General features: G+C 37.0%; 1 protein-coding gene across 3 annotated transcripts in view; it reads right to left on the bottom strand.

Annotated features, from left to right (window-relative positions):
* FSIP1 (fibrous sheath interacting protein 1) overlaps positions 1 to 25,580 on the bottom strand; it is a 208,948-nt gene that overhangs the window by 115,681 nt on the left and 67,687 nt on the right. For all 3 annotated transcript variants that reach the window (XM_021097959.1, XM_005659760.3, XM_021097949.1), the window contains one exon: positions 18,134 to 18,274. In XM_021097959.1, the coding sequence (XP_020953618.1) occupies positions 18,134 to 18,274 (141 nt within the window). The remainder of the gene's footprint in view (positions 1 to 18,133; positions 18,275 to 25,580) is intronic.

The raw sequence follows: 25,580 nt of genomic DNA, 5'->3' as shown, positions 1-25,580 counted from the left end.
AACATTCAGCTTGGGACTGAAACTCTTCCCACAAGACCCGCACAATGAGGTGTCATAGCAACTCCCCTGCAAAACTCATTAATTCTCTTAATTCCACTGGTGCACTGGCATGAAATGCTAACCATTTCACACCTGACTGGAGGTTAGCTCCTGTATCAGTCAGCACCGCTTTCATCAAAAAAAAACAAAAAAAACACCATGATCTGCCTGACCCAGCTAGGGTTGGTTTGTTTCTCTAACTGAAGAGTGAGGTCAGAGGTGAGCAGGCAAGGGCTGATTCATGATGACATCATTGCCTCATCTTCCTTTATCTTTCTGCCTTGCTCTCGTGGTTTCAAGATGCCTCCTGAAGGTTCAAGAAATATCTCTATGCTTCAACCAAGAAAAAGAGAAAGGATGAAGGGCGAAAAGTATGTGTTAGCTGAGTCTTTCTCTTTTTATCAGGACATATCTGCTTCTATCCCATTGGCCAGAACTAGTGCACAGGGCCACCCTTAAAAATAGGGAAATCTGGGACAGTGAGGATTTTTTTTTTTTTTCCTTTTCTATGCTGCACCCAAGGCATATGGACGTTCCCAGGTTAGGGATAGGGGCCACAGCCACAGCAATGCAGGATCCAAGCCAAGTCTGCAACCCACACCACAGGTCACAGCCCACCAAGCAAGGTCAGGGATCGAACCCGCATTGTCTTGGATACTAGTTGGATTCATTTCTGCTGCACCACAACAGGAACTCCTGATAGTGAGGATTTTTACCTAGGCTTATGGCTGTCACAGAGTTTTATCAGTAAAGCAGAAGGGCAAATGGACGTAGGGCAGGCAATTTCTAATGTCTACCATATACATATTATAATCATATCATAACAAGTATAACTGCAATTCTTTTAGAGTCATAGAAAAGAAATACCTAGAGAGATGGCAATTACAGAAAAATCCAACACAATCTACAATCTAATTGTAGGGTACAAAATTGAGAGAAAAGAAGCCTAGAGAATATAACATCTACTATGTGAATCATTTCATTTTACTGAACATCTACTTATATGAATAATTCTTATAGTAATTTTCAGCATCATCTTTGTTGGTAGAGTAAGTTTACTTAACACACCAATAAAAACTATTCTTTAAGCTCAGTTCAGGTCACATCAAACATCTTCTCTAACATTATTAGCCTGTCATTAAATATGGCCCTATTCTACTTTTAGAATTTTAGTTTCCTGTTTCCTTCCAGTCAAACTGGATACAAGTAGACCCTTGATCATAGAAAGGGTTTTGTCCCAATTTATTTGCAAAATTCTAAACTCCTGTCACCAATCTGATCCAACAACTAATACATTTTTCCGCTTCTACATTTATCTTAAGCAACTGCTGTTGTTACTAAGTCTTTGTCCTCTTTGCAAATTTCAACCACCATCATTAGAAGACTTTTTTTTTTTTTTTTTTTTTTTTTTTTTTTTTTTTTTTTTTGGCCGCCCCATGGAGTTTCCAGGCTAGGGATTCGATCCAAGCCACAGGTGTGGCAACACCAGATCCTCAACTCACTGTATCGGGCCTGGGATCGATCTCAGGCCCCATTGCTCCCAAGACACCACTGCCAATCCCATTGCACCATAGTGGGAACTCCAGAAGAGCTTAATTTAAAAAAAAAAAAAAAACACATAGAAACAGAGCTTTTAATTCCCACAAGTGTCAAGGCCCATGCAATGCCAACTTGAGACTAGAAGAGATGTGCTGACGGTAGATGCTGAGCCAGCATCTAGGGGCACCCACAAAGTGACCTTCTCCCAAACAAGAGCACAGCAGAAAGTTTGGTTCAAATTCTCACTTTAACAAAATTCAAGATCCAAAATGTCAATGTGCCTTCATGCCATCAGCATGAAATCAAAACTCTGTATTAATCCTTAAATGGTCTACTCTTTTGCCTACTATTCCCTAAAATGGCCCATGTTTTCTCATATCTAGCTCTTTTCCAGAAGGTACCCTCTTTCTGTAACACCCACCCCCATCCACACAAAGAAAAGCCCTACTCACTTCCCAAGATTCAACTCAGATTTTGCATTTTCCACATTGCCTTTCTGGCTCTTTCTGCTATAATCTTTCTCTATTGTGAATAAATCATAGCACTTTCTTTGCACTTCCTCATACCCTTGTTTTATTCTGCTTTATATTATCATATTTGTTTGCTAGTCTTGTCCTCTTCTACTAAATTGAAAGCTTGAATCTATACTCCACCTTTAAAAGAGAATTTTATACAGAAATTTGTTTTCATTTGATTAAATCTGGATTTGATTTTTTTTTTCTATTTGAGAGAACAATTAAAATTAGTCTAGCAATATCATTGATCACCATGCTTTTTTTAATCTGGTCATGAATTATGACCCTAAAAATAATAATTAGCCCATTGCTTTCCATTTGGAGGTCCACAGAAAACCATTACAAATATCTGAAGGGATGTCCTACAGCTTTTTTTATAGTTGATTTACAATGTTCTGTCAACTTCTGCTGTACAGCAAAGTGACCAAGTTATACATATATATACATTCTTTTTCTCGCATTATCATCCATCATGTTCCATCACAAGAGATTGGATATAGTTCTCTGTGCTATATGGCAGGATCTCCTTGCTTATCTACTCCAAATGCAGTAGTTTGTATATACTAACCCCAAACTTCTCTTCTAGTCTTGTAGAACACTCCTGTGGCTTTTTGAGCAGGGAAGGGAGACTGCCTACAAGTCTACCTAAGGCACTCACTGTCCCACTAAGAAGCCTATTGGCTCCCACATCAATTCAACAGAAGAATCCTGGATACAAAGTTTCTTAAGCCTCTGTAGAGGATGAACAGATTTCCTGAACCAAAAATTGGGACAGGATTTTGTGCCATTTCCAAATGATTTCCTGTTTAAAATGTGGCTTTTTTTCTTTCTTTTTTCTTTTCTTTTCTTTCTTTCTTTCTTTTTTTTTTTTTTTTTTTTTTTTTTTTTTTTTTTGGCTTTTTAGGGCCACACTTGTGGCATATGGAAGTTCCTGGTCTAGGGGTTGAATCGAAGCTACAGCTGCCAGCCTACACCACAGCCACAGTAACATGGGATCTAAGCCGCATCTGCGACCTACACCACAGCTCACAGCAATGCCATATCCTTAACCTACTGAGCAAGGCCAGGGATTGGACCCACACCTCATGGATACTAGTCGGATTTGTTTCTGCTGTGCCACAACGGGAACTCCCTAAAATGTAGCCTTAAATGGCAAGCAGTCTTAGAATAACTGGAATATTTCAAGGCTGTTGACCCAAACAACTGAAACCAGAACTGTCTTTGAAAATTGAAGCTGTGTGATTATAACATTTACATCTGCCTTTGATTCTAATATGAGCTTAGTTTCTTTCTAGCATCATCTCAAAGTCAAAGTACTGGTTTGTTGCTGATTGGTAGTATACACACAGAAAACTGGAGAAAGAGCTTTGGTTTCTATTAGACTGAACTATACAAAATTTCAAATATTCTATCATTTTTGACCTATTAAAAGAGCAGTTACATATGGTTTATACTATTTTTTTAACTTTAGTATTTCATACTGTTTTTAAATTACATTCTAGAAATTTTTTATTTGTACAAAAACAAATAAATAACCCTTAAAGTAGTGGAAAAGGTATCAGAGATTAAGAGAATGAAAATTAAAAGCCACAGACGGAGAGAAAACATCTGTAAAACACATATCAGATAAAGGGCTTTTATCCTATATAAAGAACTCTTAAAGACAACATTAAGAAAAAAAATCCAATTTTTTAAATAGGCAAAGTATCTGAATAGACACCTCACTAAAGAAAATAGACATATGGCAAATAAGCATATGAAAATATGTTCAACATCGCATGTCATTAGGCAACTACAAATTAAAACAACAGAATACCACTACATACCTATTAGGAACACTAAAATCCAAAACGCTGACAATACCAAATGCTGGCAAGGACATGGAACAACAAAAACTCTCACTCCTTGGTGGAGAAACACAATGATATGGCCACTTTGGAAGGCACTTTGATTTGTTCAATTTCTTACCAAGTTAAACACAGGTTACCATAGGATCCTACAATCACACTCTTGGTATTTACTTCAATAAGTTGATATTTTATGGCCATACAAAAGCCTGCACCCAAATGTTTGTAGTAGCTTCATTTATAATTGCTAAAACTTGGAAGCAACCAAGATGTGCTTTGATAGATCAATGTGGTAGATCCATGGAATGGAATATTTGGTCAGTAAAAATATATGAGTCATTAAGTTACAAAAAGACATGAATAAATTGTAAATACATATTGCTAATTGAAAGGAGTCAATCTGAATATCCTACACACTGTATTATTCCAACTATATGACATTACAGAAACTCTATGAAGACAGTAAAAAGATCAGTTGGGGGAGACAGAGGGAGATGAATAGGTGGTGCAGAGGGGATTTCTAGGGCAATGAAACTATTATTCTATATGATAATATAATGGTGGGTATATGTCACACATTTGTCAAAAGCAATAGATGTACAAACTAACTATGGAATTCAGTTAATAACAATATATTGATATTGGCTCATTAATTATAAGAAATGTATCCCACTAATGCAAGACATTAATAATATGGGAAATTTGGGGGTCCTCAGCAGTGCAAAAAAGATACAAGGGAACTGATCTTTTTGTTCACTTTTTTCCCTAAACCTAAAACTGCTCAAAAAACAAGCTATTTTGTTTTGTGCCACGTTGAGCGACAGCTGTGGCATGCGGGAAGTTTCCAGGCCAGAGGCTGAACTCGTGCCACAACAGTGACGCCACCACAGTGGTAATGGTGGATCTTTAACCCACTGAGCCACCAGGGAATTCCTAAGCCATTTTTTAAGGCTATATACCACATGATTCCAAGTATATGACATCCTGGAAGAGGCAAAACCATAGAGGAAAGATCAGCAGTTGCCAGGGTTCAGAGGGACAGGAGAAGGAATGATTCAGGAGAACACAGGATTTTCAGGGAGTGAAATTATTCTGCATGATACCATAATGGTAGAAATATAACATTATGCATTTGTTAAATCATTGGACCTGTGCGACATGAAGCATGAACCCTAACATAAAATATAGACATTAATTAATAATAAGGCATCAATATTGGTTCACCAATCGTAGCACACGTACTACACAAAAGCAAGATGTTAATGACAGGTAAAACTGCAAGTAAGTATATGGGAATGCCATACTCTCTATGCAATGGTTCTGTAAATCTAAACCTTTTCTGAAAATAAAGTCTATTTTTAAATGTTTTAATGTACCAGGGAGTTCATTTCTATATTAAACCTGGTGTGTGTTACAATGAAAACTTCTCAAGGTAAAACATTTCAGTATTACATGCTAACACTTTAAAAGCTCAAGTTAAGAGAGGCAGTAAGGCAGATAAACAGTTGGGGGAAAAAAAATCCATCTCACTGGGAAAAAAATAACAGTGACATATTCTTACGAATGTAGGTTGTGCGTGATTATAATATACCTCTTTTTCTTTCTTCTGCTCTAGAGTTCTGAGACTGATGTACTGCTCCAGAAGAGCCAGACAGCAACTCTTCTCTAGCTGATCTCAAAATATTGGGGTTGTTCTCACTAGAGGGATGATGTAAGACTTTAGAAAAGCTACAGAAAAATGAGAGGGAAAGTAAGTGTAAGTGCCAAGATGCTGTGCAGAGATGGAGGAAGGTCTAACTCCAAGAATTTCCACTTTCACTATATTTTCACTCCTATGAGTTCTAACTGGTTCCATTTCAAATCTTCCTTTGCCATACTCTCAAAAGCCCATTTTTTTTCAATATATTAAACAGACTTATTTTACATTCTGAAAGACTATTCCAAACTGCAATCTATATGGAACTGATACTACAGTTGTGTTTTTTCTATTAACTCTTGCTTATGGTGGCTTACTTCATTACTTTTTTTTTTTTTTTTTTTTGGTGGGGGGAGAGGGGATCTTTATTGTGAATTCATGGTCCTTAAACTTTATTTATGGGACTTCTTTAAAGATTTAAATTGTGTCCTTCCAGAGAGATTTACCTTTCCTTCAAGAAATACCACCAACCTGAGACCACTTTCAACTAAACACTCAACTTGGGGTTTCTCAGGCCCTACAAATAGTGTGAACCCAAACCCCAAACCTACCTCATGCAGAGTTGTAGGTAGATATTCTCATGGGAGATTTTTTTCCCATTCCATTCACAACCAAAGCAGAAATACAGACAGACATATATATACATACATACATGGAGATCTCCACCACTCCCTGTCCAGAGCAGGTTTTTCCTCATCCACTGAGGTGTCCATCCACTGACACTTTATGGAGGTGTCAACAAAAGCCAACTTCTTGGTCTTAGGCTCTGTCTTCTGAGCTCCCCAGGCATGACTTGCTAAAACCACAGCTGTAGGCCACTCAGGATCAACAGATACATCAGGAACAACGGCTGGCTCCAGTGGCCACTTAACCATTCCTACGGCCCTTTCACCTCTAGCCTCTGGGGGATTCCCTTTGTTTCTGCCAGCTCATCTATGCTTTAAAAATTACTTTAAAAAACGTATTTTATCCAGCATGTTTTGGTTTGCCCTATTAAGAGGAGTTTCTCTAAACTGTAGTCTGCCCTGTAACTAGAAATAGAACCAGCCTACTCAGACACCCAGCACAGGGGCTGGTTACAGGGCAAGTGTTTTCTCCTATTTTTAGGTATGAAACTTCATATAATTCATAATTCCAGGCAGTATTTTTCATTTTGTTCCAGCTTTTCCCAACTTCCTTCCATGTCCATGGAAGCCCTGCCCTGGTCCCAGTTCCACACAGTGAGTATGGTTCTGGTCCCCAACTTCACGTGAGCCCCTCTGACCTCACCTGCAGAGGTCAGGAATGAGCCTCACTCGGTGTTCTTCCAAGAGTGGCCTGTTGGCAGTGCTGGGCCTCAAACTGTTTGTACTGGTCTGCTATGAGATAAGAAACGCTGCCAGAATTTCAGTCAGCCATGTCACTAAGCAAACTTTCCTTGATAAAGTAAAGAGTACACAGATTTACATTTTGGTCACATTTCCTTACCCCACTGGTTAGAATCAATAGTTCTCTGATCACCTATGCTGAGATCACTGCTTTAGATAACCCCTTCTTTGGCCAGAGGTAGCCTGAGATGGTAACCGGAAGCAGATTCTAGGGTCTGAAGGTCAAATAAAAAAATGTCTGTAGCTGTTTAAGGAAATAATAAAAAGTAGAGACTATATATGAATACTAATAACATTTCCATTGGGAAAGGACCATTCAAGAATTTAATACACTAAAAGAATGATACCGGAGTTCCCCGTCATGGCTCGGTGGTTAACGAATCCAACTAGGAATCATGAGGTTGTGGATACGATCCCTGGCCTTGCTCAGTGGGTTAAGGATCCAGCGTTGCCATGAGCTGTGGTGTAGGTCACAGACGCAGCTCGGATCCCGCGTTGCTGTGGCTCTGGCGTAGGCTGGTGGCTACAGCTCCGATTCAACCCCTAGCCTGGGAACCTCCATGTGCCGTGGGAGAGGCCCAAGAAATGGCAAAAAAAAAAAAAAAAAAGAATGATGCTAAAAATGACTTAGGTATTGAAAAAGAAAACAGTATTACTACCCCATGTTAACACCCTCAAAAATAGGCTTAATTTCAATCCCTGAAATTGTCATAATTTGTATCTATGCATTCTAATTTCATGTTGATAAATGCTATGCTGGTTAAATGTGTTTTGTATGTATGCATAGCATGTTACAGTTTTTACAATATTTACATAATTATATATCATGATATCCTTCAATGAGATATTATTTGCTTATTTCTTGAGGCATGTCATGCACTTGTTCCAGGTAATCACATCCATGGAACATGGCCTCAACCAATGAACTCTGAAAACCAATTCGGAAAATAAAAGGTGAGTTAACGCTAAAATCTAATTAGCTTTTAATATCTATTTCTAAAGCTTCCGCTCAACAAAGCACCATAAGGAAAAATAAGCGGTACTAGGAAACAAAGTTGCCATCAAAATTTTCATTTTTAGGAACTTTCCATGGAGTTCCCTGCTCAGTGGTAATGAACCCAACTAGTATCCACAAGGATGCAGTTGATCCCTGGACTCACTCAGTGGATTAGGGATCCATCATTGCTGTGAGCTGCAGTGTAGGTTGAAGACACAGTTCATATCCCACACTGCTGTGACTGTGGTATAGGCCAGCAGCCACAGCTCTGATTCGATCTCCAGTATCAAGTCCACATTATCATAATATATAATGAAGAATCATAATCCATAAGAAAATATCCTTAATACTCATTAAAACATTTTCATTATAGCCAAGACATGGAAGCAACCTAAGTGTCCATCAACAGGTGAATGAATAAAGAAGACATGGTACATATAAACATGATGGAACATTACTAGGCCACAAAAAAGAATGAAATAATGCCTTTTTTTTTAAGGGCCGCACCCACAACATATGGAAGTTCCCAGGCAAGGAGTTGAATCAGAGCTGTAGCTGCCAGTATAAACCACAGCCACAGCAATGTGAGATCTGAGCCACGTCTGTGACCTACACCACAGCTCACGCAACACCAGATCCGCAAACCCATGTCCTCATGGATACTAACTGGGTTCACTACTGCTGAGTCACAGTGGGAACTCCCTGAAATAATGCAATTTGCAACAACACAGACAGACCTACAGATTATCATACTAAGTGAAGTGAATCAGAGAAAGACAGATATCATATGATATCACTTCTTTGTGGAATCTTAAAAAACGATACAAATGAATTTATTTACAAAACAGAAACAGATTCAGATATAAAAAACAAATTTATGGTTACCAAAGGGGGCAAGGGATAAATTGGGGGTATGGAAGTAACAGATGCACACTATTATATATAAAACAGATTTTAAAAAACAAGAATTTACTGGAACTATATTTGATATCTTGCTATAACCTATAATGGAAAATAATTGGGAAAAAGAAAATACATATGTGTGTATATATATACATATGTGTATAACTGAATCACTTTGCTGTACATTGGAAACTAACACAACAGTGTAAATCAATTATACTTCATTTAAAAAAAGTTATTGCGGGAGTTCCCATCGTGGCGCAGTGGTTAACGAATCCGACTAAGAACCATGAGGTTGCGGGTTCGGTCCCTGCCCTTGCTCAGTGGGTTAAAGATCCGGCGTTGCCGTGAGCTGTGGTGTAGGTTGCAGACGCGGCTCGGATCCCGCGTTGCTGTGGCTCTGGCGTAGGCCGTGGCTACAGCTCCGATTCAACCCTAGCCTGGAACTCCATATCCGCGGAGCGGCCCAAGAAATAGCAACAACAAGACAAAAGACAAAAAAAAAAAAAAAAAAAAAAGTTATTGCATAAGCAAAATACAAGGTATATCTATATCTTTTCTTATTCCAAAATAGACTTAAACCTGAAATCTGCTAATGTATTTTATAAATGGATTTTAAATGATAATTAAAACAAAATAAGTCAAAAAATCTAATTATCCTTAACATCTTATTTCCAAAGCAGTACAGTAATTGTATTTTCAATTTAACCTACAGTATATTCAAATATTATATCTAATCAATAACATTTAAAAGGTTACTGGCTCGTTTATACATTCCAGAATAATTCCTGAACATTAGCCATGTACCTATAACTGCTACTGTTTCAGTTTCTCAACCATTAAATGATATTATTCAGTTACAAGAAGTTCTATCAAATTTCTGCATCAAATGAGATATATATAATTTTTATATACTGATATATACATATCAGCATAAAAATTTTATATTCTACTCATTTGTATAAAAATGTGTTTAAAAAATAAATAAAAATTAAAATGTGTTTATTTGCCTGTGGTTATGAAAACAAAATTTTTAAGGTTTAACTATCAATGTGCAAATCCCACTCTCAAAATTTCACAACCAAATATTTTGCATCATTATTGCAGTTACCTGCCATCACCTATAGAATTTATGTGTCAATGTTATTTTATTCATCTTCCTAAAAGCTGTAAAAATGAAAAATAAAAACTAAATAATTTCTACAGTTCTGAACAATGACACCAAAGAAAGAGTAAAATTACTTTTCCAACTCAGGTCTAGTTAATGGATGAATACTAAAGCACACTAGTTAGTCTTCCAGTTTAACCACAAGCATGTCAGGTTTGTTTGGAATTCTGCTGAATTTGGAAAAGATGTGCAAACAGTAACAGCTTAACAATTTTAGAATAAAGTCCATGTGTGTGAGTAGCCCCAAGTCTTAGCTAAAAATGGGCTGAACCTGAAATGGGGTGTGACCTAAGAGAGGGTGGATTTAGGAAGAGTCCACAGATGGGATTGGCCTAAGTCTACCAATAACAAATTGTGAGTCCTTGAAAAATCATTTAGCTGTTCAAGACTTTGGTTTCTGATCTGTAGAACTGACCTCTAAGGCCCCCTAAGCTCTCACATTCTATAATTCCAATTCTATGGCATGTTTAACAATTGAATGTAGACCCTCCATCCATTCACTGAGAAGAAGAAACCCTCCAGTCTTCTGATTGGGGTCCATGTATTCTTAAACTAGGTTAAATGGCAAGAGCATGTCAAAATAAGAATCAGAACACAAGGATTTACCATCTTTTGTGAACTGCATTCTTATCCACAATGCTCAGCAACAAGACTTAGAGTGCTAGACATTTTGATGCAATAATGACAATGCAGTTCACCAAACAAGGCCAAGCTCAGTGGTTTCCAGGAAACCAAAAAGGGAAAGAATGTGGAAAGAAATAGTAGAGACTTCAAATGATGAAAAAAATGAATGAAGTTCAAACTGGGAATCAAAAAGAGACACATAAAGACCTAAAAAGCATGGTCACTGCATTTCGAATGATTGGAACCGTGGAAAGTTTTTCCTAACAATACTAACAAAACATCTTTGAGAATATCTAATTATTAAAGGAGTCAATGAAATGAGATCATATTAATGATTCTTCCTTGAAAAATGCAAAAATTAAAATTCTTTTAATGTATGAAATCTACAATTATTATGCAACTTCATTAAATGCATTTTTACCTAATCCTAGAATTAAGCATGTTCTTTATTTTCAAAAAAAAATTCCCTTAGTTTTATTATCACAATGGAACACTCAATACCCTAGAAAAATTAGATCAAATGTGAATTGCTGTCAGTATTCATTTAATTTTTTTTGTTTGTTTTGTTTTGTTTGCTTTTTGGGGCCACACTTGTACATTTGAAAGTTCCTAGGGTAGAATCAGAGCAGCAGCTGGAGCCTACACCATAGTCACAGCAACGCAGGGCCTGAGCCATGTCTGTGACCTACACCACAGCTCATGGAAATGCCAGATCCTTAAACCCACTGAGCAAAGCCAAGGATTGGACCCACATCCTCGTGGATACTAGTCAGGTTGGTAACCCACTGAGCCACAATGGGAACTCCCCATTTAAATTATTTTTAAAAGCCCATCATTACGTTAAAGGATTAAAATGTATATAAATAAAATAATGAAAAAATAGAACTGCCTCAATCATGACTCCCCTTTCTTTAGGAATAAAGGAACTGTAATAGAAAGTAGAAAAAAATAAAGCTAAATTATTAATACATATTCCATCCCCTTCAGATTGTTGTCAGTATATATACAGATATATATTACATAGTCATAGGTGATGCTATCCAGAATTTTTATTATGTTTTGTAGCACCCATTTCCATCTCCTTTATTGACAAAACTCATGAACTTGTCATTTTATTACCCTACCACAATATTAAATGGGTTAAGATTGTATAAATTCCTTTGAGATTCTATTTGAGAGCATTTAAGTTGTTTCTTCTGTTTGGTTTGGTTTTGATTGGGTGCTATTTCTTTGGAAATACTTCTAAAATATTATTTGGTATTATACAGGTCAAAAATACAAATTTAGAGCTTTCCTATAACAACTGAACAATTGCTTTTCAGAGGGAAAAAAATTATTTAAAAAGCTACAAATATTTTCAAATTTTGCTATCCCCATCTGTACACTTCTCTTATTAAATAATTATATGACATTTATCATTATTTTTGCTGGTCTTATAAGTGTATATAGTACCTAAAGGTTTTTTAGTATGAATTAATATGAACTTTAATCACTGGGGAGGTTGAACATTATTCCTTGTGATGATCTAGTCTATTTTTCTAAATGCATAAAGACCACTTATTATGAGACAATAATTAGGAGTTCACTCTGTGGTGCAGCAGGATTGGTGGCATCTCTGCAGTGCCAGGATACAGGTTTGATCCCTGGCCTGGCACAGTATGTTAAAAGCATACAATGTTGCTACAGCTGGTGTAGGTCACAACTGCGACTTGGATCTGATCCCTGTCCCAGGAACTCCATATGCCATGGAGCAGTCAAAATAAAAAAGAGAGAGCGATAATAAATAGTGGTCTTTTGTAGTGTCAATGCCTTCCATATTTTTAAACATGAATTCTGTTTATAAATGCAATACATGTATATTACAGAAAGCTGGAATATAAACAATGAGAAATAATATAAAAATCATCCATAATCCCAATACATTTTTCCCTTTAAATAATGATATAAAAAGTGAATTTCCTTTTTCATCTCCCCATCCATCCCACCCCCACGAAAAGTAATCACAGTTAAACATTTGCTATGTATCATTCCAAGATTTTTCTATGACTTTGTTTATAAAAATAGAATTACAAAAATCGCTGTGTTATGCAACAGACCTGTTTTCCTCAATTCAGTATCAAAGATATCTTTCCAAGATATACAGATCTACCTCATTTTTTTGATGGCACTGGTATTCTATTATGGCTCTATTCTCCCTCTCATTCCAACCACATGGCGAGATCTGTAATTTAGAGAGTAATAGCAGATATTCGGGCATGACCTCTTCTCTTCAGCTCTGAACCTACCCTTCTAAGCCATCCTTCCCTTCTTTCATCCTGAGCCAGGAAAAGGGTATCTTCATTATTCTCCAAGGCTCATCCCTGACTTCAATTTCATCCTCTATACCATATCCTCCCTTCCCTTATCACAGAAACAAGCTAATGTGAATGACATATTAATACTGTTAATAACAATAATTACATGGTACTTAAAATGTTCCAGATCTTTTCAAAGCACTTTATGTATGTTAACTAAGTTAATCTTCATATCATCCTATGAGATAGGTATTAATTACAACTATCCTCATTCTATAGATCTAGAAACTGAAGCACAGAGAGGTCAGGAGACCTGCTCAAGCTCACACAGAAAGTACAGAGTTGAGATTCAAACCCAGGCAGTCTGGCTCTTCACCACTATGTCCATGTATAGAAGCTTCAATAACAGGGTTTTATATTACCCAGGGAGGTAATATAAAGAGGAATGGGGTTAGAAGACTGAGTGGGCCAAGAAGCCTATTGAGTACCAAAATGATGGAAAAGCAACTCTCAGAGCTAGGTGGGAAAACCAAGGGTTAGAGGTACCAGAGGGCATATGGTGCAGCAAATGATGGAGGGGGTATCTGTGGGGTTTTCCGCTTTTCTATTGATGTGTCTATTTTCATTTTTTCTTGATTCTACTGTCTTAAATTATCTTCGCGCAAGTAGTTGGCCTGACAGATCACAGCCAATACTCCTAATCCCATGGGAACCAACTAGGCAAGAGGTGAATAGCTCAGTACAAATCCTCTCTCACATGTGAAAAACAGCTCAAAGCACAGCACTCTCACATACTCACCATACGTCAGTTGCCTACCTCTGCTGGAGAAACCAATTCTACACCACCCAGTCACCTTGTTTCCTTATTGAAGTATAGCTGATTTATAATGTTGTGTTAGTTTCAAGTATACAGCACAGTAATTCAGATACAAAGATAGATAGACAAATAGATAGATCACTAATGTATACATAAGTAATTCATATATATATATGCATACATACATTTTTTCAGACTCATTTCCATTATAAGTTATTATAAGATATTGAGTACAGTATCCCTATATAATAGGTCCTTATTGTTTATCTAATATATATACATATATATATATTAGTGTATAGTGGTGTATATACATATATATATATACACATATATATATGTATATATATATATATATAGTAGTGTATCTGTTAATCCCAAACTCCTAATTTAAACCTCCCTCCAAACCCCTTTCCCCTTGGGTAACCATAAGTTTGTTTTCTTTGTCTATGAGTCTATTCTGTTTTGTAAATAAGTTCATTTGCATCATTTTTTAAGATTCCACATATAAGTAATACATGGTTTTGACTTTCTGTCTGACTGACATCACTTAGTATGATAATATCTTACTATGATAATCTCTAATCTCTATGATAATCTCTAGTATGATAATGTTGCTGAAATTGGCAATATTTCATTCTTTTTATGACTGAGTAATATCCCATTGTATATATTTCATTGTATACGTGTACCGTGTTACATTTGTGAGCCTTACTCTCACTTCACTGTGCCTATTTCCCCTTAACTCCTAAGAGCTGGGTCCACTGATACCAATACCACCACCTCCATATTATATCAAATCCCACTTCCCTCACCAATCTTGACCAAGGCACACATACATCATAGCCTCAGGCTACTGCTGGAAACACAGAATTAAGTCACTTTTCCAGCCTTTACTGACAAATCAATCCTGGGATCCAGGGGGCTCATCCCACAGGGCTCCAACAATGTCCCCTAACTCACTCTTTCCCCCCTTCTATCTGTAAGAGTGGTTATAGATTTAACCCTTTAATCATCAGTTCAGTGGCCACAGATTACTTCTTTCACCCAAATCACTGATCTCGAAACAATGTTCCACTGCAATAGGGAGAATAAGACAATCTGTAAAATAAGCTATTTCTAGAAGCTATATAATTCAGAGAACATATTCTCTAGTCCATACGTAGCGGGCTATATATATATATACACACACATATGACAATGTCACATTCTCCTGAAGAGTGTTATTAAATTTCCAAAAATAATTTTTCAATAAAAGATTTAGACCAATGAATACTAAATATCTAGGAAGCACACAAATGAGCTTTAGATATTACAAGCAAAAACATCTCTCACCAAAAATAAGTATGCCAAGAATCATGGGCAAAAGGACAGAGGTCATCTAGTCCCACTCCCTTGATTTTAAAGTAATAAAACTAAGTCTCTGAGAAACTAAGTGACTCATTCAAGGTAGCAGAGCAGGCTGCTGACAACACTGAAATGAAGACCTAGTAGATTCCCAATACACAAAGTACCTCAAAGTCTAGGAAGTACGATGGCCTTTACGGAGTTTGAAACAGACATAGGATTGTCCTTCAAAAGTACAAACATAGCACACAGTATATTCCATAGGACATTAGGAAACACTAAACAATTAAAACATCAAGACAGTACAGTTCAATACTCATTTACCTTTACCTACCAGATACCAGTTTCTGAAACTGTTAACTACAAAACACAAAACTGTGAAATTATCATTTATACAAAGGATTGCAAACATTTCGCCTATGAATATTACTGGTTATAACAAATTTCCCACATTTAATTAACAAAAAATAATATTAATCAGAAAAGAAAATAGGTGCCAAAAAGGCAGTAGAGCATAGCTGTTAAAAGCCCACCATTTGAATCCTCTCTCTGTCACTTACTAGCTGTACAACCCACATAACCCTGAGGAACTTACTCAGCCTCTCTGTGACTCCATTTCCTCATCAATAAAATGACAACAGTAGTGTTAATCTCACAGTGATTGGAAATATTAGGTAAGTTAATAAATTGTAGAGTGTCTGGGACATAATAGGTACCCAATAATTGTTCTTCTGTACTTATTTTCTTCTGCTCTTCTCTACTCATATACTGTTCTTTGCCACTCGGATACCAATCAACTCTTGATACTTTTTTCTTGATACATGTTTCTTTAAGTCTAGCCAACCATCACATGACACTGGATAAACAAAGAGACTTCCTAAAGGACTCAGGTTTTGAGTCAAAAATTAAATAGAGACATGGCAGAAAATAATGGATACATGCCTAAGACATATGATAAATGGTCAGAAATCAAGAGAACTGAATTGGCTGCCTTGGACTGGTAGGGGTGCACAGTTTTCAAAGCCAGTAAAGCCACATTTTATTTATCACATCAAGTTTGCAATGCCCCATCACCACCACCACAACTACTGGCCAAGAGCCCCTTTATACTCTTTTTTTTTTTTTTTTTTTTTGTCTTCCTAGGGCCATGCCTGCAACATATGGAGGTTCCCAGGCTAGGAGTCTAACCGGAGCTGTAGCCACCGACCTATGCCAAAGCCACAGCAACTCAGGATCTGAGCCACGTCTGCAACCTACACCACAGCTCACAGCAACGTGGGATCTTTAACCCACTGAGTGAGGCCAGGGATTGAACCCGCAACCTCATGGTTCCTAGTTGGATTTGCTAACCACTGAGCCACAAGGGGAACTCCCCCTTTATACTTTCTAGCCATTCCTACTTTTACTTCTTCCACCTATCAACAGACTCAAAGAAAAAAAAATCCCTCAGAAAATAAGAATAGAGGTCTCCCTGAAATATAATTCCATTAAATTTCCCAAGAAAAGTAAACAAAACTGAATGATAAGGAGAAATACAATGCATTTTTTCCCTTTAGCTCTGTTGCCTGACTCTCAGTGGGTAGACCCAGGCACACTTTAGGTCTGAGTCAGGGCTGCTGTCTCCATGGCTGGCAAATGGGAGGAGCAGCTGAGGTAGATGTGCCCATTAGGGGTGAAGAATCTCAGTCAGGATTGGTGGACACTCTTGGAGAGCTCTGAGGAGATCAGAATTTAATCATAATCACCTGATGTGCACTCTCATGGACCAGCATATAAAATGGAATAATGAGGGAAGAGAATGGCTAGCTAAACAGGAGGTGAAAATGCTGAGATAAGGGTGATATAAGAAGGGACAAAAAAAGAAAAGATTTTCAAAGAGCATGAGGAACAGTGGTAAGATATGGCAACAAATTAGAAGGACTGGTTATAACATAATGAGGTCTGAAGATCACTCAAGACAATAGGATTTTGGAGTACCCTGGTGGTGCAGGGCATTCGGGATACAGCACTGTCACTGCAGTGGCTCGGGTCCTTGAGCGGGCTCAATCCCTGGCCCAGGAACTTCCACATACTGTAGGTGTAGCCAATAAAAAACAAAAAAGATAATAGGCTTTAGCAGAAGACAGAAAGTAGGATCTGCCAGCAATTACAATAAGACTAGACCTGGGAGAAAGGATATAGGTAGAATCACAAACTCAGCCTTGTCATGTTTAATTTTAGGTAAAAGCCAAAATTAAACATGCAGCCAAAATGTACAAACAGTCTATGGGTAGTTGGAAAATCATCAAATTATAGAGCATTTCCAGTAGGTTCGGAATATCAACCAGCTCACAATTTAATGTATCTAAGGGTTTTCTCTCATTAGCAGTGAGACATCTTTAAATGGCAAGCAAGTAAAACATAAAATAGGCTCAAGATGGATTTAGAATGTATTAATATTGCTAAGTAATAATATATTATGAATTATGAACAAAAAGTGGGAGTATTTAAGCTTTAAGTTCAATACATAAAGACAATTTTATGGAGAATACCAAATTTTTCCCCACAAAAAAAGAACATTTATGCCACTGTCAGACACAGATATTAGGCATATGGGATTATTCTGACCTCAGATGGTATTTCACAGGGCTTTTTGGTTTTGTTTTGGTTTGGGGTTTTTTTTTTGGCCATGCCCACAGCATGTGGAAGTTCCCAGGGATCGAACTTGTGCCACAACAGTAACCTGAGCCACAGCAGTGACAACGCCAGATCCTTAACTCACTGTGCTACCAGGAAACTCCTTCACAGGCTTATTATGTCATATAAATTAATTATAATACTACTTTAAGTTCTATGATTCATATTTTTAGCTTTTATTCAAATACTTACTGACAAATATCCATGTTAGTTTTTTGACTGATATAACACATAAAAACATAGGAAGCTGGAACATTTTTAATATGATCATTGTCTGCTTTAAATTAAAAAAAAAAAGATTTACCATGTTTTCCTTCATCTTTTTTAGCTTTTCATCTATCTCTCTCAACCGATTCTGCTGATCCCGTTGTTCTTTGTTGTTCCGAAGTACCTTTTCTCCTGGAGTTATTTCCATATTTCTTCCACCACCATCAAGGCCAGGTTCCTAATTTAAAATATATATATATTTTCATAAACAGGCTGAAACTATACAAACACAAGTCCTTCCAAAATAACTGAGCCTTGAAGAGAATGGCAAGATATATTCAAAATTCTAAAAGGGAAGAATTTGCAGCCTAGAATACTCTACCCAGCAAGAATATCATTTAAAACAGAAGGAGAAATAAAGAATTTCTCCAACAAACAAAAACTAAAAGAGTTTTGGGGTTTTTTTTGGGGGGGGGGTTTGTCTTTTTGCCTTTGCTAGGGCCACTCCGGTGGCACATGGAGGTTCCCAGGCTAGGGGTCAAATCGGAGGGCCTACACCACAGCCACAGCAATGTGGGATCCGAGCCACATCTGTGACCTACACCACAGCTCATGGCAAAGCCAGATCCTTAACCCACTGAGCAAGGCCAGGGATTGAACCTGTAACCTCATATTCCTAGTCGGATTCATTAACCACTGAACCACGAAGGGAACTCCTAAAAGAGTTTTAAAAACACTGATATTAAACCCATTCTAAAAGAAATACTGAAATGACTTCTCTAAATAAAAAAGAAGTAAGAAGAAATAGGATGGAAGAAATCACAATCGGAAAGCAATCACTTAATCCAGTATACATATCTAAAAGAAAAAAAAAAACCTATTGTAAAAGTGATAATAAACACAAGGAACAGCAGAACAAAGTAAAGATGTTTAAAAAAGGACTTCAAAATCATAAGATGTGGGGAAGGAAAGTAAGTCAATCTAAACTCTTTTTTTAAAGAATGTGTTTGAGCCTAAATGACTATCAGGCTAAAAAGCATATATAGAAAGGGGTTAACATGAAATGAGTCAGAAAGACAAAGACAAATACCATATGATATCACTTATAACTGGAATCTAATATCCAGCACAAATGAACATCTCCTCAGAAAAGAAAATCATGGACTTGGAGAAGAGACTTGTGGCTGCCCGATGGGAGAGGGAGGGAGTGGGAGGATCGGGAGCTTGGGGTTATCAGACACAACTTAGAATAGATTTACAAGGAGATCCTGCTGAGTAGCATTGAGAACTTTGTCTAGATAATCATGTTGCAACAGAACAAAGGGTGGGGGAAAAAATGTATACATGTAAGAATAACTTGATCCCCATGCTGTACAGTGGGGAAAAAAATAATAAAAAAAAAGAAAGGGGTTAACATACTTGAAAAACAGGGCAACGAAAAATCAAAACCAAAAATAACATTCACAAAAATTAAAAAGAAAAGGACACAAGCATAAAATAAAAGGAAATCATCCATCCCAAAAAAGAAAGGAACAAAGGAGAAACATAGAATCCACAGGAAAACAGGTTTAAAATGGCAATAAATAATAATCATCAATAATTACCTTAAATGTCAATGGACTGAATGCTCCAGTCAGAAGACATAGAGTGGCAGACTGGATAAAAAATCCAAGAGCCTACAATATGCTGCCTACAAGATACTTACCTTAGGGCAATGACACATATAAATTGAAAGTGAGAGGGTAGAAAAAGATATTTCATGTGAATGGAAAAAAACAGGAAAGCAGGAGTTGCAATATTCATACCAGACAAAATAGACTTTAAAATGAAGGCCAGAAAGAAAGACAAAGATGGACACTATTTAATAAGAAAAAGATTCATTCAAGAAGAGGATATTACAATAGTAAATATATATGCCCTTAACATAGGAGCACCCACATACATACAACAAATACTAACAGACATAAAAGGAGAAATTGATGGGAATACAATCATAGTAGGAGACTTTAACACCCCACATATATCAATGAATAGATCCTTTAGACAAAAAATCAATAAGGCAACAGAGATCCTAAATGACACAGTGGAAAAGTTAGACTTAATTGATGTTTTCAGGACATAACATATTAGAAAATCAGAATATACATTCTTTTCAAGTGCATATGGAACATTCTCAAGGATTAACCACATAGTGAAGCACAAAAATAACCTCAACAAATTTAAGAGTACAGAAATTATTTCAAGCATCTTCTCTGACCACAGGCATGAAATTAGAAATCAACCACAGGAAAAGAAATGAGGAAAAAACTGACTACATGGAGACTAAAAAACATGCTACTAAAAAACCAATGGGTCAATGAGGAAATCAAAAAGGAAATTAAAAAATACCTCAAGACAAATGATAATGAAAATACAACCATTCAAAATCTATGGGATGCCACAAAAACAGTTCTTAGAGGGAAGTCCATAGTGATACAGATCTTCCTCAAAAAAGAAGAAAAAAAATCTCAAAGCAACATCTTAACCTACCACCTAAAAGAATTAGAAAAAGAAGAACAAACAAAACCTAAAATCAGAAGAAGGAAGGAAACCATAAAGATCTGAGAGGAAATAAATAAAATAGAGATTCAAAAAACAACAGAAAAAATCAATAAAACCAAGAGCTGATTCTCTGAAAGGGTAAACAAAATTGACAAACCTCTGGTCAGACTCACCAAGAGTAAGAGAGAAAGAACCCAAATAGACAAAATAAGACATGAAAAGGAGAAATCTCAATGGAGTCTGCAGAAATACAAATAAATAAATAAATGAGATAATACTATGAACAATTACATGCCAACAAATTTGACAACCTAGAAGAAATGGACAGCTTTCTAAAGACTTATAGCCTTCCAAAAGTGAATCAAGAAGAAATAGATCAACTGAACAGATCGATCACTAGAAATGAAATTGAATGTGTAATAAAAAACACTCCCCACAAACAAATGTCCAGGACCACAAGGCTTCACAGGCAAATTCTACCAAACATACAAAGAAGAACTTATACACTTCTCAACCTTTTCCAAGAGGTTGAAGAAGAAGGAACACTCCCAAAGACATTCTATAAAGCCGCCACCATCCTAATATCAAAGCCAGACAAAGATATTACCAAAAAAGAAAATTATAGGCCAATATCTTCAATGAATATAGACACAAAAATTCTCAACAAAATTTTAACCAACGGAATCCAACAACACATAAAAAAAGATCATCCACCACGACCAGGTGGGATTCATCCCAAGTTCACAACGATGGTTCAACAAAGTCTTAAACCACATTAACAAAAGAAAAGTCAAAAACCACATGATCATCTCAACAGATGCAGAAAAAGCATTTGGCAAAGTCCAACATCCATTCATGATAACTCTTACCAAAGTGGGTATAGAGGGAACATATCTTAACATAATTAAATCCATTTATGACAAACCCACAGCAAATATAATACTAATACTCAATGGAGAAAAGCTGAAAGCCTTCCAAATAAAATCTAGAAGAAGACATGGATGCCCACTCTCACCACTTTCATTCAATACAGTATTGGAAATCCTAGCCACGGAAATCAGACAAATGAAAGAAATAAAAGTTATCCAAATGGAAGAGAGGAGGTAAAGTTGTCACTGTATGCAGATGACATGATACTATATAGAGAAAACCCTAAGGAGTCCACACAAAAACTATTCAAACTGATCAACAAAATCAGCAAAGTAGCAGCATACAAAATTAACATTCAGAAATTGGTTGCATTTCTGTATAGTAACAATGAAATATTAGAAAAGGAATGTAAAAATACCTTTTAAAATCATACCCCAAAAAAGTAAATACCTAGGAATAAACCTGACCAAGGAGATAAGACTTATATGCTAAGAACTATAAAACATTAATCAAAGAAATTCAAGATGATTCAAAGAAATGTAAAGATATTCCTTGCTCCTAGATTGGAAGAATTAATATTGTAAAAATGGCCATGCTACCCAAAGCAATGTACAGACTCAATGCAATCCCTATCAAATTACCCATGACATTTTTCACAGAACTAGAACAAACAGTCCAAAAATTTATATGGAACCATAAAAGACCCAGAATTGCCAAAGCAATCCTGAGGAACAAAAACCAAGCAGGAGGCATAACTCTCCCAGACTTCGGGCAATATTACAAAGCTACAATAATCAAGACAGCATGGTAAATAATGAGGACAGATATGAAAGCAGCTGTGTAACAGTGAAAAGAGAATAGGACTTGGCAAAGTTAGGAGTTCTGAGCCCTGGCTCTACCTCGTACCTGACTGAGATGGCCCTAGGGACATCAATGACCCTCTCTGAGCTTCTGTTTCATCATCTTCAAAATAATGATAATAATAAGATCTAGCCTAAAAGTCACCACAATAAATCACAGGCATGTAATAAATCTTAATACCTGACAAATATGAGCCAAATGTGTCCTTTGAAAAGAATAGGCATTACATAATGAAAGCATTCCATAAGTACCAGCAGTTTTTTAATTGACAAAGCCACATTCTCCCAAAGTTAGTATTATTTCTAGGTGATTCAAATGGGTATTTCTTGACAGTAAGTTGGCCTTGTATCTATAACTAAACTTCATACATTTCTCCACAGATCTCCTACATTGTGCTGCCACGTAGGGGACTGGCATAAATGACATTTTTAAAATTGCTTAAACCAGAATCCTCTCGCATTCTCATTCCTTATATAGAGTTGGTAAGTAGGTATACTCGCCATTTCACTTTTTTTTTTTTTTTAGGGCCACACCTGCAGCATATGGAGGTTCCCAGGCTAGTGGTCGAATAGGAGCTGTAGCTGCTGGCCTACACCATGGCCACAGCAATGCTGGATCCTTAACCCACAGGATCCTTAACCACACAGGCCAGGAATAGAACCTGAGTCCTCATGGATACTGGTCAGATTTGTTTCCACTGAGCCACAACAGGAACTCCTCACCATTTTACTTCTATCAAGGCCCATCTCTCTTTCTCACTGTCTCCTTATCGTTCACTTGAATCAGTCATTTTCAAACTCCAGTCTGCTTCAGACTCACCCAAAGAGTCTTTGAAAACATTCAAAGGCCCAGCCTCCTCCTGGAGACTCTGATTCAGTAGGTAAGTACTATAGAATAACCACCTGAAGCACACCTGGTGGAGAATTTAAGAACTGAAGTTCAAAGTCCTCACAGTTCAGGTTCTGAGCCCTGACTCTCTCTTCCGGCTCATCTCCCATTGCTTGGGTCTCAGACCCAAAGCCTCAGCAACATTTACTACTGCTGGTTCCCCACCACTCTGTACCTCTTCCTTCTAACACCTCATGGAGACTCCTACTCTTTTTGAGCCCAGTGCAAACATATTTTCACTCTAAAATATTACCTGACATACCTAGAAAGGGCAATTGTTCCCCCAGTCACACTGCCTGCTCTCTCACTGTACCTACCTGTACCATTTCCCAGATAGGGACTGTGACTGGTCCCACTCTGTATCCCAACCCTGACTATAATCCTGAAGCTGTATGATAACTGGCCAGCAGACTGTAATTTTGGTTCTCAGAACTATGACCACACCAATGTTTCAATGAAATTCAAATTGTATAAAATTCTAATGAGGAGACTAGTAAAACAGTACATCAATTTCAAGAAGTAGTTCTTTTAATCTTATTTTCCTCAAAAGGGGACTCACTGCTGGTAGCTCTCAATCTCTAGAAGCACCCAAAGGGAGAATTATAATCAGAAATATCTTGGAGTGGGATAAAGGATCTGGTGTTGTCTCTGCAGTGACTTGGGCCACTGCTGAGGAGTGGGTTTTATCCCCAGTCCAGTGCAGTGGGTTAAGGATCTGGCATTGCTGCAGCTGTGGCACAGGTCACAGCTGCAGTTTGGATTCGATCCGGGGGCCTGGGAACTTCCATATACTACAGGTGCATCAAAAAAAAAAAAAAAAGAAGAAGAAGAAGAAGAAGAAGAAAGAAAGAAATATCTTTAAGAGGGAAAACTGGAGGTCCTGCTGTGGCTCAGCGAGTTAAGAATATAACAAAAAAAAAAAAAAAAAAAAAAACAGAAAAACAAAAAAGACTAACAAAAAAACAAAAACAAAAAATTCTAACAAAAAACAAAAACAAACAAAACAAAAAAGACTAACAAAAAAAAAACTAACAAAAACAAAAACAAAAGAATCTGACCAGTACCCATGAGAACTTGGGTTCAATCCCTGGCTTCATTCAGTTGGTTAAAGGATCCGGCATTGCCACAAGCTGCAGCACAGGTCACAGATGCAGCTCAGATCTGGTGTTGTTGTGGCTGTGGCACAGGCCAGCAGCTGCGGCTCCAATTCAACCCCTAGCCTGAGAACTTCCATATGCTGAAGGTGTGGCCCTATAAAAGAATAATAAAAAAGAAAAAGAAGGACGACTGATGTTAAGGAGGAGTTTGGAATAGATGGTATCAAGGTCTCTTTGCAGTCTAAGCATCTGGCATCTTACGACCCACTATGAAGTAGGATACACATTGTCTTAGTCTGTGTGAACTGCTATCAGAGAATACCACAGACTGGGTGGCTTATAAACAACAGAATATATTTCTGACAGTTCTGGAAGCTTAAAGTCCAAGATCAAGGCACTGGCAGATTTTGTGTCTGATGAAGTCCTGCTTCCTAATTCCCACATGGTCATCTTCTTGCTATGTCCTCACATGGCAAAAGGAACAAGGAAGTTCTTTGGATTTCTTTATAAGGGCAATTATCCCATTCATGAGGACTCCACCCCCATGACCAAATAACTCCCAAAGGCCTCCCCTCCAAATACCATCATGCCGGGGATTAGATTTCAATATATGAAGTTGGTGGGGACACAAACCTTCAATACACAGAACATAGTGATCTAAAAAATATTCAAATTACATTTCCAATGGGGACCTACTGTATAGTGCAGAGAACTCTGCCCAATACTCTGTGATAATCTATATGGCAAAAGAATCTGAAAAAGAATGGATGTCTGTACCTGTATAACTGAATCACTTTGTTGTACAGCAGAAGTTATTACAACATTGTAAATTAACTATATTTCAATAAAACTTTTTAAGGAGAATTTAAATATATAAATAAAATCATGTTTAAAAGAAAAATGACAGCATTTTAAATAATCTACGACTATGATTTTCTTTAATCTTTGGACAGGCAAAAGAAGAAAAATTGCAAACTTTCTTTGCAAAATTAAAAATTGCAATATTTTTTATTTTTACTTATCCAAATCCACCATTAAGAAAACAGACAAGCCTCAAATTGAGAGAAAAATATGACACACAAACCTGACAGAGGACCTGTATCCAGTATTTATAAGGAACTCACACAATTCAATAATCAAGTAAACAAGAATCAATAATTTTTAAAACTCCAGTTCTAAAATGACGACTTGAACAGATACTTCAGAGAAGATATATTAATGACAAAAAGCACATGAAAAAGTCCTCAACATCATGAAGGGAAATGAAAATTAAAATCACAATGAAGT

This window comes from Sus scrofa, chromosome 1, assembly GCF_000003025.6.
Source record: "Sus scrofa isolate TJ Tabasco breed Duroc chromosome 1, Sscrofa11.1, whole genome shotgun sequence".
NCBI lineage: Eukaryota > Metazoa > Chordata > Mammalia > Artiodactyla > Suidae > Sus > Sus scrofa.
Note: the sequence above shows the minus strand (reverse complement) of the source record. Positions and strands in the feature narration are given on the sequence as shown.